The sequence below is a fragment of the Mizuhopecten yessoensis genome, unplaced genomic scaffold (genome assembly GCF_002113885.1).
Source record: "Mizuhopecten yessoensis strain PY_sf001 unplaced genomic scaffold, ASM211388v2 scaffold11183, whole genome shotgun sequence".
NCBI classification, from domain to species: domain Eukaryota; kingdom Metazoa; phylum Mollusca; class Bivalvia; order Pectinida; family Pectinidae; genus Mizuhopecten; species Mizuhopecten yessoensis.
The window spans coordinates 944640-965839 of NW_018408921.1; the positions used below are offsets into that span (position 1 = coordinate 944640).

General features: G+C 36.3%; 2 protein-coding genes across 3 annotated transcripts in view; one reads left to right on the plus strand and one right to left on the minus strand.

Moving 5' to 3' along the window:
- LOC110440512 (neuropilin-2-like) overlaps window positions 1-19755 on the plus strand; it is a 65595-nt gene extending 45840 nt beyond the window's left edge. For both annotated transcript variants that reach the window (XM_021483634.1, XM_021483633.1), the window contains exons 3-6: window positions 9998-10164; window positions 14859-14999; window positions 17831-17972; window positions 18992-19755. In XM_021483634.1, the coding sequence (XP_021339309.1) occupies window positions 9998-10164; window positions 14859-14999; window positions 17831-17972; window positions 18992-19230 (689 nt within the window). In that variant the 3' untranslated portion in view covers window positions 19231-19755. The remainder of the gene's footprint in view (window positions 1-9997; window positions 10165-14858; window positions 15000-17830; window positions 17973-18991) is intronic.
- On the minus strand, window positions 457-7528 carry LOC110440511. Its single transcript, XM_021483631.1, has 9 exons — window positions 6950-7528; window positions 6029-6283; window positions 5259-5396; window positions 4212-4602; window positions 3684-3854; window positions 2917-3001; window positions 2442-2573; window positions 2077-2236; window positions 457-1815 (listed from the first exon to the last, which is right to left on the minus strand). Exons 1-9 carry the CDS (start codon window positions 7425-7427, stop codon window positions 1067-1069), a joined length of 2559 nt encoding a protein of 852 aa, XP_021339306.1. The 5' UTR covers window positions 7428-7528; the 3' UTR covers window positions 457-1066.
- Window positions 19756-21200: the final 1445 nt, after the last annotated feature.

The following is a 21200-nucleotide window of genomic DNA, read 5'->3' on the forward strand; positions in this document are numbered from 1 at the left end:
TAAAGGCGTCAAGGACGTGGCAAAATGTATCGTTCGCAACCTAGGCAAGATGGGGGAGCATGCATTACTGCTACAAACAAACCATTCTGTGGGCAAGCGATTCGAGCCCAGATTCGTTTTTTTTTAAAGGAACACGCTAATACTCAGCCTACGAAAACCCCCGAAACTACAGCGAATGCTTTAAGTACGTTTCTCGGTTTCAGCTAATGCTCGTGCTGCTGGTGACAAAGTGATTTTGTCGCTCTTAATAATTAGGTCCAGTACACTCTGTCGGTTGAGCTATATAGCTATATCCATATTTAAATTATAGCTGCATTGTGCTATTTTTTGATTTCACATTTGAATTTTCATTAAATTGCAGCAAAGTCGCATAAAACATCTATTGAGGTTGCATTTCATGAAAATAGCTAAAAAAAAGCAGGTAGGACTTTACAGCTATATAGCTCAACCCACAGAGTGTGTAAAACCTGCTAATACTCAACATGTACGTGCTGAAACACTTTTGACTCTTGATTTGCAAACAGTAAAACAGTTCTTTGACATTTCTAAATTATTTCCCCTCATGTTTCCTGACGGTAACATTGCGAACAAATTCACATGTATATTATAGCTGCCTTCAGAACAGCAGAGCATTTGTTAGTGAATGATCAGAAGATAAATACTCAGTTCTTTTTGACAAATTGCTTGACTCGCAGGCTAATAAACACATGGTTATGCATGTAATGTTTGATTTTTGGATGAAGAGGAAAATTTTCTAAAAACAAGATATTTTGATTATCAATTTCCTGGTCATGCCACAGCAAATGACATGTAACTCAAGAAGGTGTTATTCATAGTGAACTGAATGCAACTGCAAGTAAGCTAGTGCAGATTGGAATGGATGGACCCAATGTAAATTTCATTAACTCATTTCTGACATGTTAAAAACTGATTTTAACAATACATTATTACAAGTGTACCATAGGATCATGTGGTCTTATTATAAACTATTCATAGCAGATTTCAAGCAGGAGGTGTAGCCATTCTTGAATTATTTGGGCTAGACACCAATATACATATTAGGTTATCATTCCTCTTTGTTTGTTAAGAAACTTGTGACAGCCTTGACAGTTTTTGCATTAAATCCATGCTCTGACAACACATATCTCAGTCCATTTTCAGTATCTCTCTTGAATGCTAACTGAAGGTGTCTCAGGCAAAGTCCACATTGTGCTAATCGCCTAGCTGTTGGTTTGGTGATAAGAGATGCTCTCATTAATGGGGTGAAAGTGTCCGTCAATGCTGTCACATTGAAAGCAAAAATATCTTTTTCAGAATAGTTCAGCTGTCCAAGAAGTTCATGAAGACTTGTTACATCAGCACTTGCATCATGTGCATCATATTCTTTGCCAAGTAATTTTGAAACAAGATTCTGTTGCTTGTAATTTCCAACTTCACTTTTGCTAAACTTTCTTCTCGCTAATTTCAATGTGTCAATGCAGCCTGTTATATGTTGAAGAAATTCTGACAGCAAATGACTTTCTTGTAACTTTTTCAGTAAAACTGGTACATCATAAGCTGCAATGTTATGACCAAAAAGGATTGGTTTCTTCTTCTTACTAAGGTACTCGATGAAGTCCAACAAAACAACACGAACATCTTTACTGATGACTGGTTTTCCATGATGATACATCTGGTTTGAATGGAAATCATAAGTCAATCCTGTTATAGAAGAAGCTGTTGCAGATACTTTTTGGCATGGCATTATGTACTGATTAAAAATGTCGCTGCCGTCGTATGCTGCCAGCTGAGTAATGTCAGAGTTCCTTGATAAACCTGTAACAGAAACAATGGAACATAAATTTGTTTTACTATGATAGCACACAGGGTAGGTTTTACTTAACAAGCCAGATATATATTATGGTGCCTGGTTTATATGCATGGTAAAAAGCAGTTTGGAGAGGGGAGGAGGGATTGAGAATGATTTTTTTTTTTAAATTCAACAGACAACAATAATGGATTGAATGTAATATAACTCACATGGTCCTTTCATTTATACAAATATGATAAAGCACAATATTTTGTCTTTATTATTACCTGTTGTTTCTAAATCAAACACTACTGCAGATTCTTCACCAGTAAGTTTGATCTTGGAAGGAATTGTCTCTGTATCTATTTGTCCTTGGACTTCGATTTCCACTCCATAAGTATCGCCCTCCTTCACAGATTCTCCCTTATCATGGCAAACCTTCTGAATCTTTGTAAAATGCAGAAAAATGAAACTTTGTTCAAACATTTCGTCAAAATAATATGCAGGAAAATGGTGTATTCAGTCTTGGTACAATTCACTCAAAACTAGACATTTGTATTTAACTATTTTGTTTGTTTGACAAAAAAAAAAGTTTGTTTTACAGGTCAGGCTGACTATTTTAACAAGTTTATTAGAATTGCATATTGTATACCTTTTTTGAGATACGTTTTCTTTTGAAAGAAACTGTAGACTTCATAGCCCTGGTATTTTTCCTTATTTTATCTCTCCGTATTCCATGTAATTTAGTTATATTGCCAGGAGAAAGCAAGACATTCTCATTTACCTGGAAAGAAAAACAATTAAGAGTCAACATAATTCAAATTGACAGTAGTATAGACAGCTAAGGCTGTAATCCCATTTACTTGTATTAGCCATTGCAGATATGTTAGTAAAACACTAAGCTCCTGACCTTGGCCAAGTCCTATCATGGCAAATTTGACCTTTGACCTTTACAAAGACCCTAGCCCTTACAAAATATGAAGCTTTGACCTTGACTTTTCTGTTAACAAAATATTAATTAAGTCACTATCTAGTATAATTTAGACATTTTTTTATCAGAAAAGTGCATCAACAAATTTAAGACATTTTTAACTAAATTGAGATTATTTTATGTTGTCAACACTTGCCTTGCTCAGCCAACCATAGCCTTCATTCTTTTGCATCACAGCAGAAGATACTCTTGCTTTTAAGGACTTGGTACCACCATAAAACCTGAATAACAACACAATATAGAATTAAAAACAATTCAGGCTACATTTAGCTTGTATCTCAACTTTCCCATTTTTCACCACATAAAAATTCATGAAAGTGTATGTTATGTTTCCTTTTATTTACAAATCAAAATGTTCCTCAAAATAAGACACAATGATCGCATTTTTATATCAAAATAACATACATTAGATCCTGTTCAATAGATTTTGTATAAACAATATGGTTTTTAAGAAAACAGGAGATGTGTTAATTAAACACTATGACCCTAACTGTGGCAAAGACCTATCATAGTCAAATTCACCCTTGACCCTAACCCTGATCTGACATGAAGTGTTTTATTCTTGACCAATGTTACAGTTCTGGAGACAAACAGTGAGATAGACATAGAGACAACCTGACCAAAAACAATATGAAAATTTATCACCTTGAAGGTTGAATTGCCGCATATAGACTAACTAATTATAATACCCCGTACAATTTGTATAGACAGAGTGATTCAAGTATATATACCCCCCTCCCCCCACCCCTTAACTTTGTAACGAGGGGTATAAATATACCGGGTCTTTCTCACCATGCAGTCTCATGGTAATAGGAGTAAACCAATATGTGCTTGTAACAAAAAGTTTCTGTATAATAAAAACTGAATCATCACAACAGTTTTCTTTTAAAGAAAATGATATACCTGTTTTTAGGAGCAAAACTCGCAACGCTGTTATTAAAACTTTCATTTGCTTGTGTTGACCCAAGGTTTAGAAGCCTGTCTGTTCTATCTTTGTATATCTGTGTCAGCTTTTGTAATTCCTCTTTCAACATGTCTCCAGATAGTGCCTTTCCATTTGGTAAATGTTTGTATCTGTAAGGCGTATTGAATATAACGATAGAGGATAAATTTGTTATTTCATTTCTATGAGTCAAGAACTATAAGTATATGTAAAGAAAGATGCAATAAAACGTTTTTAGACAAGCTAATACACTGATGATCCATCAATTACTGTTGTATTAATAATAACTGTATGTGTAATGTAGCTTTTGAAACGATTTTCAAATAACCATGTTCTATAACGTGGTGGCTATGTCATATATTGGTGAAAAAAAATTGATTTTTTTTAAAAGGAAAGTACTGCAGAACCATTCAGAATAAATAAGATGTAGATAAATTCCTATAAAATGGTGTTACTATATAAAATGTAAACAATATAATAATTATTACCTGAACTTTGCTGGATCCTTATTATATGTGCACCAGGATGGTGAGCACAGACTGTGGTCTCCAAATATATGGGGAACAATTTTTTCTAGTTCTGACTTCATGATCTCTTTTGTGCTTTGATGTTTTGAAATTGTATACATGAAACATCTGACGATATAAGGGATGACATTTTTTGCCTTCAGTTGTTTATGTGTTTTGGAGAGGCTATATAGACGTGATGAAAGATTTTTCTTCACATGGGTTTTGTCATCTTTCTTTTTAATGGAAGGGGGCAATCTGGACTGAGTTGTGGTGTCATTATCAGCATGCAGAGTACCAACTTCATATCCTTTATCTGCCATCCTTTTTATCATTGAACATGCCATGTCTGGCTCCATGCCTTTACTTGATCCTAAAAACATTATAAAATAATGTGTCAAAATCGAATATCTGCTCGCAACCACACACATTTTAGAAATAAACTGTCCATTTTTCATGTAATGTGGTGATATCATCAATTTGAGTATGTGGTAATATAATTTACAAAGTCACTGATAATCCCCAAAATGGTTTACAGGTGTTCCATATATTTACACTTTAAAAATGAATATGTGATATTTCCAAAGCATAATAAATATTATCTTATGACTATTTTAAAGAACACCACATGTACAGGAAAATGTCCAATTATGACATGACAATCTAATTAGTTATGCCACAATTTATACATCCCAGAAAGAACTATAGTAATTGTATTATAGAAAATGATTTTATACAGTGTTTATTAAAAACAAAACACTAGTGTAAATATTTCAATACATGCATAATAATACATGCATAATATGATTAAGATATTAGTGCAAATAATAATTGATGACAAAGACTTGCACATTTTAATCTATGTTAAAATATATTTAAAATTAAGGTAATGATGGAGGCCTAAGGAAGAGAGTTGACCTGGTTAATTTACCTGTAATTTAAATTACTGGTACCAGTGGGTTTGATGGAGAATTGGAGATGCAAAATGTTATCATTATGTATCATACAATTATGATTAATTCTACAAACCTGTCCAATTTACATTGCATTCATGATTTGGAACTGTCTCAGTCCTTCCCTGGTGATACTGACACACACTACAGCTTCTTGTTCTCATGTCAAAATCCACAATTTTGCCAGTGTTGACCCCAATAAGACTTGCATGACCTGAAATTTAGTCAATTATAAGTTATCTCCCTTTATTTTGTAAACTCAAGCATTCAAAGAAATAAAACTGACCCACTTTTTCATTCACAACAACTTGGGAACTGCCTTGATAAAAAAAGTTCAATGCGAAACCAAACAAAATACAGATTAATAACTTCTATTTTGAATTATAACTGGTAAAAAGAACACAATTTTGTTAACATGAATATCATTGCATCTACAACAATTATTGAAATGAACTGTCACTGTCATCTAATGAAAGTGAAATAAAAGTTGGATGACAAAAACTAGGTGACATCTTAATATGACTCTCCCAACCCCAAAACTATACAGATTAATATTATTACATGTATATGACATTGACCTTTTGATTTTGACCCCAAGTAAAAAATAGCATAGCATAGGAGTATTAGTGAAGACATAAAAAATAATAAGTAGACCTTAGCCATATCATTTGATGTATTTTGTGGGGAGGATGCCTGCTACACCCAATCTAATTAGCTTTTTCAATAAAATTTGAGTTCTGAAATTTTATTTTAAATACATGCAAAAATCAATTTAAACTTGTAGTCTGTTTTTTTGTTTGATATTTATAAAAACAGAGTTCTCGTGAATATATATTTATCATTTACCTGTATGGCTGTTATATTGCCATCCAGAACCTCTTTTCTGCCAACCAGCATCAAAGCTGACTTCCAATCCATCAGAGACTGAACAGTCAAGTTCCTCCTTCTGTGCATCATTACAAGATGTTTCTGCAGCACTTATGACTACTGGGGCAAGTTTCTTCTGTATTTTGCGTAGTGTAGAGGCATCTACAGGAGGTATGTTACAACCAGAAAGAAACTTAACCACTTGATTGGGTCCCATTCCTGCATTTAACATAGCTGAAAAATGGAAGGTTATATTAATTTAGTTCAAATTTAATCATACTGTAAATATCTAGAAGGATTATCAGCATTTTGAATAACATGCTTATTATGTATAAACAATTGTTATACTTATGTGTATATAATTATAAGGCCATACATAAAATAGTGTTTGTTTCCTCCTCTATCTATAGCTACATACCCACCAAAATAGCCCCTACAGAAAAATATTGTACTGACATTTTCCAGAAAGATATCTTTTTTATATTTGTTAATTGTTTAAAAAAAAATCTCACCATGTATTCTGTTTGAATTTTAATTACTTACAATATAAATAAAAATAAAATTGAAAAAATAAAATAATTTCCTTACCAACCTACCCATGATTTTATGATTTGTAGCTTGTATTTAATACCAGAGCTAAAATCAAATGCCAATGTTGTATTTGTGTACATAGTGGATTTTGGATTTTAGCTCAGGTATTAAATACCAGATACAAGTGCCAGCTGTGGTTAAACTAACTTATAATTTGAGTGGGGGAAACTCTTTCTCTCTCTCTGGGGCGAAATATCTTATAATAGAGAAGCTGAGGCCAAACTGGAAAAGGACCGAATCGTCTTGCACAGAAGATAGAAATCACATGAAAAGAAAAGAAATCAAGAAAGATTAGGTTTTGTTACTTACCTAGATACACTTTGGAGTTGACGTCAAAGCCTTTGTTTGAATTTCGTTTTCCTGTGGGTACCAAGTTGACATGCTGGCATGCACTGTTCGGACATGATATGTAAAGGTAACTTGCCATACCGTAAATTACCTCGTCAACAATGTCAACAAACCTAAGCCACGAATTGCATTTGGCACAATTCATATTTTCGGACAGCACTGCTAGCTCAACCACCCTTCGTCCCTGAAACCATGGTTTCGTTGGTCCGATTTCCACGTTCTCGCTGACATGAATATCGCGATCTTGAACGGTGTGTGATGAAATAGTACTGTCAAGTCTGTGTTGTGGAATCGCCACATAATCGTGGTCTTGGTTGCTGGTACTGTAACTCTTCTCGTTCAAAAAACGCATATTTTCTGACCTATTCACAGTCCCTTTCTTTGCCAGTCTTCCCTTTACCCTGATATAACGGCGACTACCGCATCTGTCGTCTGCCATATTTGTTTACCTCGGCTTCCTGACATTTGTACTTCCGGTTCTATTTTTATGATTGCGGTCACGTGATTTTTCAAAATCACGTGACCACTACCCTGCTTCCCCTTAAATGACCTTAGCTGTTAACTAGACGTTAAACAAAACAAGTACTAATTGTAATGGGGGACCATTACAGATGTCCCCCAAAATGCCCCCATAGTCGCAAAGATGCATCAGAAAAGGATCGCATTGCTATAGTACACCTACATGTATGTATACTAAATTTCAGTGAAATTGAGCAATTTCTAAATTGCAGCCAATCAGAATCCTCTGTGTGGTTGCTCTGGCAACGAAACGTATACAATTGAATTTGCAGTCCCCTAATATCCCTATATACCAATTTTCATCAAAATCGAGCAATTTCTAAATTGCAACCAATCAGAATCCTCTGTGTGGTTGCTCTGGCAACCAAACGTATGCAGTTCAATTCACAGTCCCCTAATATCCCTATATACCAAAATAAAAATACTCTTGCCAAACGCCTGTCATACACGAACACTCATGTAAGGTTTTCGAGAAAATATCGGAAACCTCGTCGGCAGAAGAAAGTGGAAGAAATAAGAATAATGAAAATAATAATAAGAATAACTAGAATTGCAATTGCGAGCAATAGCGGAAGTCCCCCCCCCCCCCCCCCCCCCCCCCCTGCTTTCACAAAATGAGCACCGCAGTTGTGTGCTTAGTGCCATACTTCACCTACATACCAAATTTCATCACAATTGGACGATATTTAAATTTCGACCAATGAGAGGCCAGGAAATGGCAGCCATTTTGTCGAAATATGAAACTCAGGCTACGAAAGTGACCGATGTCCCATCATATACTTACATACCAAATTCCATGGAAATCAGACAATATCGAAAATTGGACCAATCAGAGGCCAGGAAATGACAGCCATTTTTGTTCTTTTACAAAACGAACACAGCAGTTGTGTTCGTAGTGCCATACTATACCTACATACCAAATTTCATCAAAATTGGACGATATTGTTATTTCGACCAATCAGAAGCCTGCATTTAACCGCCATTTTGAATCCAAAGTCATTTATTTTTTGGTCGAAAACGAGCGCTGTGATGCTATAATCCCTTTCACTGAGTTTCATTATGTTCGAATAAATAGAACGAATGTTATTACTGGTGATATGATTTCGCGATGAATTTTTGACCAATCAGAGCCCAGGAAACGGCAGCCAGTTTGTTTTTATACAAAACAAACACCGCAGTTTTGTTCGTAGTGCATCACTTCACCTACATACCAAATTTCATCAAAATATATCTAAATTTCGACCAATCAGAAACCTGCATTTGGCCGCCATTTTTAATTCAAAGTGAAATATTTTTTGTCGAAAACGATCGGTGTGACGTTATCATCCTTTTCACTAAGTGTCGTTATGTTCTGTTAAATAGAACGAATGTTATTACTGGATATGATTTCGGCCAATCAGAGCAGCGGCGGCCATCTATGATTGTTGACGCGGAAAAATAAGAGTTAGATGCACAACTAGATATCGTACTGATTATGTATGCAAAGTTTAATAAGGATCCTATTAGTAGTGCCTGAGATTTAGCGCGGATAAAAGCGGCGGAAGAAAAACAAGAATAATAAGAGTAAGTAAGAAACGGAACAATAACAACAAGTCACCGGACTTCCTTCGGGGTGACTTTATAATAAGAAACGCAGCAAAAACATAATTAAACCAAACCAAAACCAATCCTCATATATGGTACACAATTTGTGATGCCTTGTTCTCTTTTGAAACATGGAGTGGGATTGGGACTGCAACGATACATCGTGCGACGATATATCACGATATTTTGAATACGGTACGGTACACAATTATTTTTGGGGTCATGATACAACTACGATATTTTCTGGATTTTGTGGTGTCTGAATTTAGGCTACTCATCAGTTCCAACATGGTGAGTGAAGTTCCAGCTCGGCATGCATGTCGAAAGATGTATATTGTATGAAACATTTAAAGTTATGCCCATTTTGACCAACTCTATTTCCAGTAGTAATATTGTCATTAAAACTTTGCAGCATATCTTTTTGCTTCGCTTCTACTGTTACTATATGTATCGTGATACGTATCGTTAGCGTGACCACGGCATCGTGATCCGTATCGTGTCGTCATGTTAATGTATCGTTGCATCAGGCATATTATTTCTCAGAACAAGCGCGGTAGCTTCATGGTACCCCTGCTGGTCAGAGATCGAGAAAAAATGCCGGAGATTAGATGGGATGGTCGGGTAGCGTAGTTAATAGCGCACTCGGCTTTAAGCAGACTCCCCTCTAGGCCGTGAAGAGATACTGGGTAGCATGCCCGACCACGATTGTTTTCTTAGGGTACTCCCACAATTAGACGCCCTGCGCCTCATCCTAGCCACCAAGCTAAGAGTGATTAACAGAACGTTAAAACCTTATTTCATTATTGTTGAAGAATAAAATTGATATGCAAGAGTGAGGAAAATCCATTTGGGAAAAGGTCAGGTAATGCGTCAAAACGTTCAACTAGTATCTTTCTTCTGTTGTAGATTGCGAGTGTATTGATAAACTGATTAACGGAACGAATGACGATTCCCTTACAGCGTCTTCTTTTTACAATGACGGCACATGCTTTCCCCGATTTGTCAGGATCAACGGTAATGACCTAAACAAGGCTTGGTGTCCTGCCAGGGCATCAAAGTCAGAATACCTGCAGGTAAAGTCAATGCAGTCTTACATTTTTTAAGAACCTATGCTATCCGCTACACCTCCTTTATATCGACATTAATCCTGAAATATGGTAGTTGTCATTCCTGCTGAACATTCGGCATTTAGAACATTGCTTGTTTGGTTGTTTGTTTTGTATTGTTTTACGGCCCATCGACAATTTGAGTCATTTAGGGCCAAACAAAAGTGCAAAAATAGACATTCACAAAAAACTAAATACATAACAAGACGCCCAGGGGTATCACCTGGAAATGTAAGCAAAATAGATCAGCCAGATGTTACTGAAAGTGTTACATGGTTAGTCAGCGGTTATATTCATATGCAACTGGATAAAATCGTGTCATTACTCAAGTAAAAGGTGTATGTTTACCATATTGGGACCCGCCCGTCTGCCCCCAGGGGGGTCAGAGCCATCGTTGATACAAAATTAGGTCCCCTTTACTCAAGGATGCTTTAGACCAAAAATGGACATCATCCCTACAGAAGGAAAAGGACTTTACAGCTTTTTTTCTATTTTCCCTATTTGGTCCTGCCTATCTTCCACAAGCAGGGTCAGACCCGCCGTTTATACAAAATTGTTCCCCCCCCCCTCACCTAAGGCTGCTTCATCCCAAATGTAATCAAAACCTATCATTTCTACAGAAAAAGAAGGATTTTTTTCCCACTGCTCGGCCCCGACCTTCAGGCCCCAGGGTGTTCAAACCGACCATGTATACAAATTTCCCTTCCAAATAGGATGCTACTGTTCAAATTTCATCCCAACGGAAGAACAATATTTAAGCTATTCCTCTATATCTCTTTTTAGGCCCCGCCTCTCTGCCCCCAGGGGGTCAGACTTTGGACAAATTTGGACAAAATTCGGGGGGGGGGGGGCACACTCACTGTTGATACAAACTTGAGTTCCCTTGGCCCAAGAATACTCCAGACTAATTTGGGCCCCACCTCTCTGCCCGCAGGGAGGCCACACCCACCTTTTATACAACATTGAGTCCCCTTGACCCAACAATGCTCCAGACCAAATTAGGATGAAATATCTTAGTCCCTATGGTAGAAGAAGGATTTTAAAGATTTACCTCCATTTCCCCTATTGGACCCGCCCCTCTGGCCACAAGAGGGCCACATCCACCATTTATACAAAATTGAGTCCCCTTGGCCTAAAGATGCTCCAGACCAGATTTTCTCAAAATCTGATTAGCCGTTCAGGACTAGTAGCATTTTAAAGGAAAAGTTGACAGACCAGATGAGCTAAAAAAAAGAAACAAAAGGTTAAAATGTTGAAAGACGTCAAAAGATATCGAAAGCAAACGAATTGTTGATAAAATATACCATATCTTATTATGGAAATTGATTGCCAAATAATCATATATTGATTGCACAGAAACTATATCGAATAAACGTTCCATAGAGAGTACATTATAAAATCTGTCACGTATTTGTTTCAAATCAGGGCGTTCAATTATAAAGTGTTTGACTGTAAATGGTTGGTCATAGACATGACAACAAGGTTGTTCTTCCCCATGCAAAATGTAGCTATGTGTGATGTAGGTTTCCCTATGCGTAGTCGCGAGAGGACAACTTCCTCTCTGCGATCTGCTCTACCTTTTGCACATGAATCTACATTAGGTTGAAGTGCGAATATCTTATTGTTTCTTTCTTTAGACCATTTACTTTGCCAGTTTGTTTTAATAAAATTAAGGCAGTTTAATATCTTTCGTATTGAGGTTAAGTGCTGCCAGCTTTATCTACTGAATACTTGCCGGGTGCGTGCCTTCATGCAAATACATTATGAACGTTATAATTAATTAATACCGTTAATTCATTTTGGCGTACGATTTCAAAAATTACTGGAATCTTCAAATTTAGACCCACAATCAATCGACATTGCTTCAATACCTGATATTCCACCATGGACAATTCAGCTACCTCAAATAAATTTAGAATTACACTATTATAAAATATCTCGCACTCTCCCGGTTCAATACCGCACACTTGTTCGCTCAAAGCTTGATTATGGTTCCTTTATAACATTATTTGGGTCAGCCCGCAAGTCATATTTGCAAATTATTGACCCACTTCATCATCAGGAGCTTCGTCTCGTTTTAGGTGCTTTTCGCACATCACCAGCTGCAAGCTCTGCGTTGAAGCAAATGCACCGTCACTTATTGATACAAATTTGATTTGCTTTGGTTTTAGTATTGTTTAACGTCTATGGTCATTTAAGGACGGACTCCCATGTGTGCAAGATGTATGCATGTGTGTTTTGGGAGGCTGCGATATGTTAGTGATAAAAGAACAAAATTATGTCTACAATTTGCTTACCAGTTAAAATCAAATCCAGAAAACCCAGCTTTCCAATCAGTATTTTATCCAAAGTATACACAGCTTTTCGAACGAAATGAGAAATTATCCCGTCTTTTGGAATACGACTTCAAAAACTACTGGAAAATTCGGATTCAGACCTATCATTAATCGAAATAACTATAATACCAGATATTCCACCATGGACAATACGTATTGACTGCCTGAAGTGAATTTAGAATTACACAATAATAAAAAAAAATCTGGCACTCTCCTGGTTCAATACAAGAGCTTTTATTCCGAGTTCATCTCGGGATTTACTTCACATAAACTTTTATATACGGACAGCTCTATATTTGAAAAAAAGTTACAGCAGCATGTGTTGATGGTAACGTATCTTTTTCCTGTCGATTACCAAAAAAATGCATCTATTTTTACTGCTGAAACTACTGCCGTTGATCTGGCTTTGGATGAAAATAATAAAATTAACACAGCAATAATTTGTTCTTACTCTTTCACTAATACAAAGTATTAAAAAATGCAATTTGAACAACATTCTCATACAAAACATCGCCCTTCTTATTAACAGATTTTTATTGTTTTGCCGCCTGATCTTGATTTGGATACCAGGTCATGTCGGAATAAACGGACATGAGCAGCCCTTAACCTACATCCAAAAGATATTAAACTGCCCTTTTCTGATATTAAACCTTCTATAACAAATTGTATTAAAACGAATTGGCAAAATAAATGGTCTAAAGAATTAAACAGCAATTTATTTGGAATTCAACCTAATGTGGGTTTATATGCAACAAGTAGAGCCGACCGCAGTGAGAAAATTGTCCTCTCGCGACTGCATAGGCCATACCTACATTACACATGGTTACATTTTGCGTAAGGAAGACCAGCCTTATTTTCATGCATGTGATCAACCATTTACAGTGAAACACTTCATGATTGAATGCGCTGATTTCAAACAAATACGTGACTGATTTTATGATGTACCGTCTATAAAAAGATTATTTTATACAGTTTCTGTGCAATTAATATATGACTATTTACACTCTATTGATCTTTACAATAAAATATGATATGTTGTGCAACCAATTTGTTCGATATTGATGTATTTCTTTAATCCTTTACATATTTTAAGCTATCAAATTTTTGTTTGATGTGTTTATTTTTGTGAATGTCTTTTTTGCAGTATTGTTGGCCCTAAATGACTCGCATTTTCGATGGGCCGTTAAACAATACAAAACAAAAAAACAAAAAACAAAAACCATCTGTGAAACTTTTATTTGATATAGTTTCTGTGCATTCAATCTATGATTATTAACATTCAATTATTAAAAGCTATTTCTTAAACGATTCGTTTGCTATTGTCGTATTGATATATTTTGACATATTTTACACATTTAAACCTTTTTACATTGTTATTTGGCCCTAAATGACTCAAATGTGTCGATGGGCCGTTAAACAATACAATTACAAATACTTTCATACCCTGCCTCAAGCACTCGTACACGCATATATGCACGTCCTTGCATGACTTGATTACGAACGTTAGAGCGTTTAACAAAATTTACCAAACAAGGAAGTTTGAGAGACAATTACCCTTTGCTGGGTAATAGGTTATGTTGAAATTAGTGAAAATGTGAAAGTTAATAAGGCGACAAAACCTACACTTTCACAACACGTATTAGTTCAACATATTTATGCATTGTCATTAAAACAATAGCAAAGAAACGGTAGTTTAGAACGGGACATACATGCATTAACCATGTACACTTGTGATCATACACTCGCTACTGAACATTTTATGAGCACGTGTACCGATCTTAAACATGTTTTATGTACAAAACATGAAAAAACTATATGAAAAAATCACAGTGACAACAAGTTTTAATTACACACAGAAATAGGGCTCTATGAAATAATGCAGCTTTCACAATTCCCCGACAACTTCAACATTTAAGGCCAAAATGACCTTTTGTCGAAAGGCCGTTTAACCTGCGAAAAACCCAATTACTACAAGAGGCCACCCATATGGGACCTACTGCCGAATCCGAGTTTCCTTCAATGTCTTCCACTAAGAAGACACTGAAAAGGCAAAAATCGATCTCCTGCCCATCCCACCCTCTATTGACACTTTGAATGTCTTTTTCGATCAGACTTTGTCTCTTACCTACTCTTACTTTTGGTGATGTCACTCTAGCTTGCCACCAATCTTCATATGCTATTGACTGTTGCGAGGACGAAAACCCAAAACACAACAAAATTGAAGAACAAATCCGAAACAAACCTCGTTTCCCCGACTCTATCTTAGTTGATTTGTATGTGCTAAATGGTTGATATGCTTTATTAATACATTATTTCCTTGCATAGGTTGAATTCCAACACATGTCTGCTGTGACGGCCCTCGTGATCCAAGGCAGGGTACAGCAATATTTAACATCCCTCACAATGAAAACAAGTCAGGACGGAATCAGTTGGAGTGACGTCACCGACAATCTAGGGAACAAAAAGGTTGAACCTATTTTTTCATGTGTGTATTAGTTTAAACTTCCACGTGTTGCACTGTCTGATCACCTATTGTTTACTTTAAGCATAACGGGCTAACAATACTGTGAACACCATAATCATCATTTACTTGTATAAGAACATTGTTGTAGAATGTAATATTATCTTATTACAAATATCAATTGAATCAAAATGTTAATGTGTTCATAGCAACGAAACTATATCAAACATATTTTGTATAGTGCATACATTTTAAAATTTGGTAGGTCGGCGGTGCAGTAGATATTGTAATTGCAAATATACCTTCCATTCGTGCAAACAAGAGTGATTGGTATCAGTTGAAAAACTATTTCATAGTTAATGCAAAATAGTTAATTTGTGACGCATTTGTTTTATTAAATGTTAGATGCAGAAAGAAAGATAAAGATTCCAAATATTGCAATTGGCACACCAAAATTTATTGTGGTCGCTTTTGTATCCCTAAATAGAGGACACCAAAGCAAATACCCAATTCTGTAGGGGGTTCTAATTTGTCGCCTCCTACGATAATGCCGTGGGCAACAGCAGGCGTCACTTTGGGCTTGAATGTTGAGAGCGTTCGCCCAGATGAGGATGGCAATGGGTCTCTCCCAAGGCCGGGACATACCAAAGTCCTTACCAATGGTAGTTGTTATTCTCTACTTAACGTCCAGCATTAAGGGTAATGACAACAACTGGCTCAACCGTTGTCAGTATTATGGGACCGCGCGGAATGCTGTGCTAGGTGCCTTCGGCAAGGTATTTCATTAGAATAGCACTATAAAGTCGGCATTAGATCCGCGCTATCACAATGAGGCAAGCACACCAACATACTCTGTCTCCTGCAAACACACACGCAAGCACACATACACTGCACACATGGAGTCACCATTCCGCTGGCTACAGTTGTTGCCATTCTCTTAAATGCTGAATGAAAAGCAGGGATTACAAAACTACCATTTTAAAGGATTTTGATATAGGCCCGCCAGGGGACAATCCAAAAGTTTTCCTTACCTCGGCGAAGGGATGAGGGCAAACAAACACAGAGGCACGTTCTTAAATGACCTTAAACGATGACAGGAACCTAAACCATATCAAATTATACCAAACTCAAGGCGTCCGTCTTCATATAAACTTAGTTTTTGAAATAAACCACATGAAGTCGCTAACGGCGGGTACTACATATAAATATTTATAATATTTTATATATTATATTGTATCCCTGTATTATATCCAGACACATTTATCATACATGTTGTCATGGAGGCAGCAGATATTTTGGTCTCTTCATTTTCCTCACAGGAGAAGTAGTGATTCTGCTTTAACCACCTTTTCTTTCTCCGTCGTTCCCCTAGAAGAAACATTTAGAACCTATACAGATTGAACAAAACATATTGGAAATTAATTCGAAAGCAGTTAAAAGTTTAAATGTTTTATAAAATGAGACAGTCAGTTGTTACGTTTAAGGAATCGTCAAGTAAGTTAACATATGAAAAAATGGCTTAAGGTCAAACGTCTGCTCTGCAAAATTCTTTATTAAGGCTTTACGGTCTCTCGACACAAATATTAACGCGTTAAACATTATGGAGTATATAAGAACGGATGTCTAGGGGGCACAACCATCAAGATAGATTGTAGAAAGGAAATACAGGGAAAAAAGAAAGATAAGAAACGAAAACGACCCCAAGAGAGGACAGCAGATTACTTTTGGTATCTTACAGTTGTGGGACCGCACAACGCACCAAAAATAGCGTGCGCACACCGTGCATACATCGTTCACACACCGTCCGCACACATCGTTCACACATGGTGCGCACAACTGTGCGATTTAGCAATCGTTCGCCCAGTTGTGCGCTTCACTCCGCACAACTGTGCGATTTGGTATCATTTATAGATCAAAATTACGGAATGACAAAGATACGTAAGGCTTCACTTGTACGCGATGTATATATCTGTAATTTCTCATCACAATAATTGAGATTATACAATTTCACAATGCGTGTTACACAGTATTACAGCGACAATTAGGCTGTCAAGAATGGGTTTGGCTCCAAGGTAACAGAACAGGTAAATAACAATTTGATGAGTGTCCGGAGTTTTACCTGACCAGTGCTGACACACAGAGCTGATATGCGATACCGTTTGACCGTAATGAATAGTATTTGTTATTTGCATTTGTTTGCCTATAGCTCCCCTTCACCTGGATTTTCACACCCTCGGCCTTACCCGACGAGTTGTAATTTTACATGTGTCGATTAAGTTTGTTTAAAAACACAGACAAAACAATTTCTAAATATAAGAATGTATAGACAGAAAGATAAGTTTATAGATGTTGCTAGAATATAGAAACATACGTAAACATCAAGTTTATATGTTTAAACATGAAACCGTATAAATTGTTAAGGCATTCCTCAATTTACACCAACCACGATTGTTATCGCACAACGTCCGTCCATCGTGCGCACAGATGTGCGCAAGCAATGATCGTCCAGCTTTTTATCGTTCGCCCATCGTGCACACNAACAACTGTACATGTCGTCCTCTTAAATTATTGGAAGACACAGAACATAAAAAGAAAGACACAGGTCTTTTCTTGTCTTCACTGTCCTTTAAACAGAAGACATTCGGGGGCTGGGTAGGAGAGAAGTAAATCAAAATAAGTTACATAAAAAGCAAATAAGAAGATAAAATTTGCAAAAAGAACAATAAAAATTGCGCGAGAAATGTAAACACTTTATTACATTAAACAGGCTGAGCAGAGACCACATATTGTTGTCATTTATCTCGTTTTCGAGGTTATGTTTGTTTGTTTTGCTTAGATTTACCAAGCAGCCAATGACGGGACGACACTAGTGACTCGTGCTGTGAACGAAAACATCCTGGCCAAATTTATTCGCATCCATCCGGAAACGTGGTTCAGCTATCCTTCCTTTCATCTTGAGATTCTTGGATGTCCAAAATGTATGTTGTTTACAACGTCTGTTTATATTGATTTTGATTAAAAATAGAACAGCTCATCAACATTGAAGGTCATACAGGTATGCAATACTAAACGAAGTTTAAATATTCTTTTTTTTATGTTGCAGGCCTAGCATTGGTCTTCTGCTGTAATCAATTGAAGTTAAATCACTCAGTAAGGTGATGCTTCACAAACGCAATAAAACCGTTGTTCTTGTCTACGTTATTCATAAAGGCTATATACATGGGTTCTACAACACTCCCATATTGTCAGAGGTCAGTGTGGTTTGGAAACAATAATGTATTGCATAAATGATTTCTTGTTTTCAAGTAAGACTAACGGTCATACTCTCATATTGTCAGAGGTCAGTGTGGTTTGGAAACAATAATGTATTGCATAAATGATTTCTTGTTTTCAAGTAAGACTAACGTGCTTTTTTAGATAAAAGCAGAAGGCATTACTAACCAACTTGATTCATGTAATTAGAATGTTTTGTAAAGGTATTTATGATATGTACCGGAAAAGACAAATTTTGCATTCTTCACAATTTATTTCCATTGCAAGAGGGAAAATATCTAAAAATCGGGGATCGAAAAATGCCCCTGCTGTTTCTCATTGCATGTATCTTAAGAGGCGACTTATGTAGGAACCCATGGAGAATTGGGGATTTACTTTTGTGACCTTTATTAGAGAAATTAATAGCAACCAAAATTAATCTTTAACTCATCGCAATATTTGGGATTTGAGTGATTTGCTTGGCAATACCTCACTGTTGTCTTCAATGTATAAAAGTAAAGAAAAATACGCAATCTGCATTAGGTTCACAAAGTAGTCGTTACTTATAAATTATGCAGCGAGTTTGTAAGAGCAGGTAGTGTTTTGTCAATCCCCCAATAAGTAAGCGGTTCACCAGTTCTATTCTTTCCCCCAACCTGCACAGGTTAACAATGTTAATAGAATGATGTCCGATCAAAGTTTTACATATTACTTTTCGTTCTGTCTAATCGTCCTATTATATTAGTTTTAGGTAGAGCGTGTTGGATTGGGAAACTTGGTATTCCGGACAAAGTGCTTCCTGTGATACACCAAACAACGGCTCCTAACAACGGACAGTGTGGGAAGGTGTGTTACAAGTACAAGTCCTGTGGAAGTTTCATGTTCGATACCGATACTACAGAATGCCACCTATATAGTATCGAAACATTCAACGTGACAGCACATGTGTCGACGCTGAGCCGAAAAGTATATTTTGTGAGATAATTTGACTGCATTCCTTGACTTGACTTGTGGAGTTTTGATTACTGTGTAACCTTGATAGTGATATTCAATGGGGTTACGGATCCAGCACTGTTTGTTCATGTGTGTAACGTATACGTGCTTGTGTGCATCTGCACTGGAGGCAGGGTATGTTGATTAATGTGCCTCCTTGCGATATGACGGTTATATGCCAACTTTAGAGTGCTACTTTGTTAGAAATAAGCAGTAAAAAGTTCAGCATGAGGTTAGGTAACTGCGAAAACAAATTATTCCACGTACACAAAATATTGCAAATAAGATTTAACTAAACAAAAATATAAGATAAATCAATTAAAATGTAAAATAAACGTTTTACTTGGGCAACAACGTTATAAAATAAACGTTTGTTTTGTTTTGTTTGTTTTTGTATTGTTTAACGGCCCATCGACAATGTGAGTCATTTAGGGCAAAACCACTATACAAAGAGTCATTCACGACAATAAACACACCAAACCAACATTTAATAGCTTAAAATATGTAAAGGATTAATGAAACACATCGATATCGAACAAATTGATTCCACAATATATCATATTTTATTGTAAAGATCAATAGTGTAAATATTCAAATATTAATTCAACAAGCACATTCGTGGAATTTATATCCTCCGCTTACAGGACAAATCGCAGGTAAACATTATTGAGGTTAGGTTTAAACATGTGAGTATCGTATTGTTGAGACCTCATGTATAAATTGAAACTCGAAGAAAAAAAGCCTTATACAGAAACTGTAGACAATGACGTTTTTTGTTAATCAAGGAGCCATACCTCTGCCAAATGGAGTCCGATTAAAGAGGTTGTCAAAAATATTTGCGAAAGTTAATCAACAGAAACGGCAGATAATGACTTGGCCGAGCCCTTAAGGAATTTAACCCTGTTACCAAGTTTGAAAATCGGTTAACATTTGTTTCAGTTATTGCACGGAACCGAAGCGTGACAGACAGACCGACAAACCCAAATTATTATCCCCCGTTTCGGTGAAAGCGGGGGATAATAATCTTTTCATAGACGGTACATCATAAAATTTGTCACTTATTTGTTTGAAATCAGCGCGTTCAATCATAAAGTGTTTGACTGTTAATGGTTCATCGCATGCATGACAACAACGCTGGTCTTCCTTACGCACAATGTAGCCATGTGTGATTTAGGTATGACCAATGAGCAGTCGCGAGAGGACAATTTCCTCTCTGCGGTCTGCTCTACTGGTTGCACATGAACCCACATTAGATTGAATTGCAAATAACTTGCTGTTTAATTCTTCAGGATTTTAAATCCGTTAAATCAATATGTACACATTGGTTTGTCTGTTGGCTTAATACATGTATCTCAGAAATTTGTGTTATCATGTCCTGTACATTTAGTAAGAAAGTGTATTATTGTTTTATTAGTGTACACGAATTCACATTGAATACTTTGAGATTGTTATATTTCATTAGACTGTGTCATCCTATATACGTATGATATTTTAATTCATAATGTGAGATGTTGTTAAAGTCTTTTATGACCAAGATTCGTATGCCGAAAGCGTCCATAGTCCGATATGAACACCGAATCTGTTCTCTTAATGTTACCGTAATTTCGTCTGTAAATGATATCATATTGTTGTATTTCATTACTTGTATCATGATACAAGTATTCAATCCAAATACGATCGTAGTATTATGTTGTGAGTATGTTAATTAACGATATAAGTGTTTCAATACGAGGTGAAGTCTGTGCATATTGAACCAATGTGTATGAGCAGACGACAAGTCCACGCGTGTCAGTAATTTGAAGCAATATGATTGGCTAGCACTTTCTATGAATTGGCAGCCGGGAGATTCAAAGTCTCAGTGTCAATTTGTCCTCAAAGAGAGCAGGCAAAGCAGGCAGTGTCAAGTTGACCTCAATGAGATCAGGTAAATCATAAGTGTCATTTTGACCTCAGATAAAGCA